The 3,170-nt window shown below is 46.9% G+C and overlaps 1 protein-coding gene across 1 annotated transcript in view; it reads right to left on the reverse strand.

The window, feature by feature from the left end:
* The window catches only part of JMJD4 (jumonji domain containing 4), a 17,361-nt gene extending 14,593 nt beyond the window's left edge, over positions 1-2,768 (reverse strand). The window contains exons 1-2 of the mRNA XM_009640098.2: positions 2,176-2,768; positions 1,520-1,685 (exon numbers count right to left, since the gene is read on the reverse strand). Of these exons, the coding sequence (XP_009638393.1) occupies positions 1,520-1,685; positions 2,176-2,440 (431 nt within the window). The 5' untranslated portion in view covers positions 2,441-2,768. The remainder of the gene's footprint in view (positions 1-1,519; positions 1,686-2,175) is intronic.
* Between the last annotated feature and the right edge of the window lie 402 nt (positions 2,769-3,170).

Below are 3,170 nucleotides of genomic sequence, written 5' to 3' on the forward strand. Positions count from 1 at the left end.
CCCAGGGAAGGGGTCGAGTCCCCAGCCCTGGGGGGATTTAACAGCCGGGCAGGGCAGAGGCTGAGGGCCAGGGTTTGGGGGGGGGATGGCAGGGGTAGGGGGGCGGTTGGGCTGCGGGAGCTGAAAGGGCTTTGACAACCTAAACGATTCTGTGATTTTATGATTTTGACACGTGTGGCCTCCTCCCACAGGATGCGCTGCCCCTTTCCCATCCTAGGCTGCATAGGCAGACTTTTTGTAGCAAGCCACAGCACTGGTGACTGGGAAAGCAGACAAACAGGGAGGCAGAGACTGACAAGCCTCTACTCTAAGTCACTGGCACGCACAAAAATGAAAACAAGAGGTGTTGATAAGAAAGTTGGATTAAAAGCAGGATACGTTTAAGGAAGCAGAGATTGGAGTGAAAAGACATAAATGTCCTATGCAGACATGGGGGAATGGACAATGCTTCAACCTTGCAAGCAGCAGGCTGGAGGAGAAGGAAAGCCAGAATAGGGTGAAGAGAACTTTAATAAATGGGAAAGAAAATGGATAATAAAAGATAATAACTCTTACATGCTCAATGAATTAAACATAATTAGAAATGTCCCCCTTCTTTTTAAAAAAGTAAGGTTTGCACTGTAGCAGTCAAACAAAAGCCAAATGTTACAGCCACACGGTTTCCACAGGGGTAACATACAGCCATTTAAAACATAAATGAAAAGGGAAGCACTCAAGAACATCAGCCTCTTCAGGAAACAGTGACCTGTTTAAGGATCTTCTCGTGTGAAGAACCCCAAGAACGGTGCAGTGTAAGACTGGTATTTTGATGGGCAGGTGCTAACAGTCAGCACTGCTGGCATTTAAATGCTCAGGCATTAGAAGATGAGCAGATGGGCTGCATCGGGAGAAGCGTGGCCAGCAGGTCAAGGGAGGTGATTCTGCCCCTCTACTCTGCTCTGGTGAGACGTCACCTAGAGTACTGCGTCCAGCTCTGGAGCCCTCAGCACAAGAAGGACATGGAAGTGTTGGAGGGGGGCCAGAGGAGGGCCACAAAAATGATCCGAGGGCTGGAGCACCTCTGCTATGAGGACAGGCTGAGGGAGTTGGGCTTGTTCAGCCTGGAGAAGAGAAGGCTGCGGGGAGACCTGATTGCGGCCTTTCAGTACCTAAAGGGGGCCTGTAGGAAAGATGGGGAAAATCTTTTTAGTAGGGCCAGCTGTGACAAGACAAGGGGTAATGGTTTTAAACTAAACCAGGGTAGGTTTAGACTAGATATAAGGAAGAAGTTCTTTACAATGAGGGTGGTGAAACACTGGAATGGGTTGCCCAGAGAGGTGGTGGAGGCCCCATCCCTGCAAACATTCAAGACCAGGTTGGACGGGGCTCTGAGCAACCTGATATAGTTAGCGGTGTCCCTGCTCCTGCGGGGGTGTTGGACTAGATGACCTCTTGGGGTCCCTTCCAACCCAAAACATTCTATGATTCTATGATTAAGGCTCTGCAGCAGCACACAGGGGTTTCCACGGTGCTCTCTTACCTGCTCAGGTGCCAGTCCTTTAGATAAAGGCATCCCCGGGATGAACGGTAGTCATTTTTAATGTACTCTTTCCAGTACTTTACATACTCCTTGAAGGGGAGCTGCTCCTTCGGGTTAGAATTGTACTCCTTGACATCACAGTTGGCAACAGGTACTACAGCCTCTCCTGAAATATAAACTCTTTGACAACAATCCCTAGTCCAGCTCTCACACCCAACACCATCGTTCTAGGCAGTCATGATTCAGACCAAAGCTGTTTATTAATTTGACCTGAATTTTCCTCTTGAACTACATGAGGAGTGGGGTACTGATTCCTATTAAATCTACTAATATTTTACAGCCTGGAGAGATATTTCAGTGTGACTACAGAATACTTTCCCCTTGCCTGGGGGAAGTGTCAGGCTGCTCTTCTGGTTAAAGGTAATCAGGTATATAAATTGGTATGGTTAAATTCTACAACACTTTTTATTGTATTTCATTATGGGAATAAATTTGAGATTGGAATCTGCGAAACATGAAGTGTGAGTAAGTATAGAAAATGAATGTATTAACTTAGAAGAAAGTCTGAGGAATTGCTTGGGTTTGTCTAGTGGCTCTATCCCTAAGATTAAACACATACACGCTTTAATTAGGTATTAAAAATGCCATGGACTTACCAAACTTTTGCAGCAGATGATCAAAGTTAGGCTTTCCATCCCAAGTAACCCAATTTCTCCTGCTGCCCCAGTCTTCAGTGAATTTAGCTGAGAGAATACAGGGATGGTTGGGAATCAAATAATCCCGGAAAAAGTCTGAGTAAGTGAACGATTCTACTTTTTCAATAAAGTCAACGTGCCCTCCGGGGAGGCAGAATGCACCCTGAGATGAACTGCTGTAGTCACGAAAAAAGGCAGTGGAACAGGCGAATGTTGCCCTGTCCATGCAGGCTGGATAATCCTTCCTGGCTTAGCCAAGACAACGTTGACCAGATGCTATCCTGTTATGCTAGGACAAAAAAAACCTGCTTTAAAACGTGAGTCAAGTCTCTAAATCCATGAAAACTCACAGGAAAATATAAACAGGCAGAGGTAAAACAGGAAGCAGTGCAGGAGCATCCCATCACATTGGGCTAATTAGGATCTTCCATAGCTTATAAAGTTTAATGCTGGTGGAACATCTGCCAACAAAGTCACCCTATGGATGGTGAAGATGTTGCTTTTCCCTCGTCACCTTCTTGCCAGGGCGACCATGCTCTCTGGGGATGACCAGCAAAGGCTGGTTCCTCCCTGAAACAACAGAAACATTCATTTCAGTGGGATATCCCTGCGAAATGAATTAATTGCAGGGGTGGAGGGAAGGAAAACCCCTAAATATTTGGGGCCCTGGGAAACCGCTGTACCAGGGCTCACCCCTTTGTCAGGAGAAGACACAAACTCTGGCACCCTCCCCAGATTTTCTCTATGGGCCAGGCAGCAATTACAGGTTAAAAAAAAAAAAAAAAAAAAAAAACAAGAAAAAGGTAAATAGTGAATAAAGGGGAGGTGTCTGGGGAAGCGAGGGGGAAACTGAGCACAGAGGGGGAGGCCTGAGGGCAACTGAGGCCACATACCCTGCAGGGATGGGCTTCAAGAGAGAGGAGATACCGGGGGCGAAGGGGAGATACCGGGGGCGA

The sequence above is a fragment of the Egretta garzetta genome, unplaced genomic scaffold, assembly GCF_000687185.1.
Source record: "Egretta garzetta isolate BGI_Z169 unplaced genomic scaffold, ASM68718v1 scaffold275, whole genome shotgun sequence".
NCBI classification, from domain to species: Eukaryota; Metazoa; Chordata; class Aves; order Pelecaniformes; family Ardeidae; genus Egretta; species Egretta garzetta.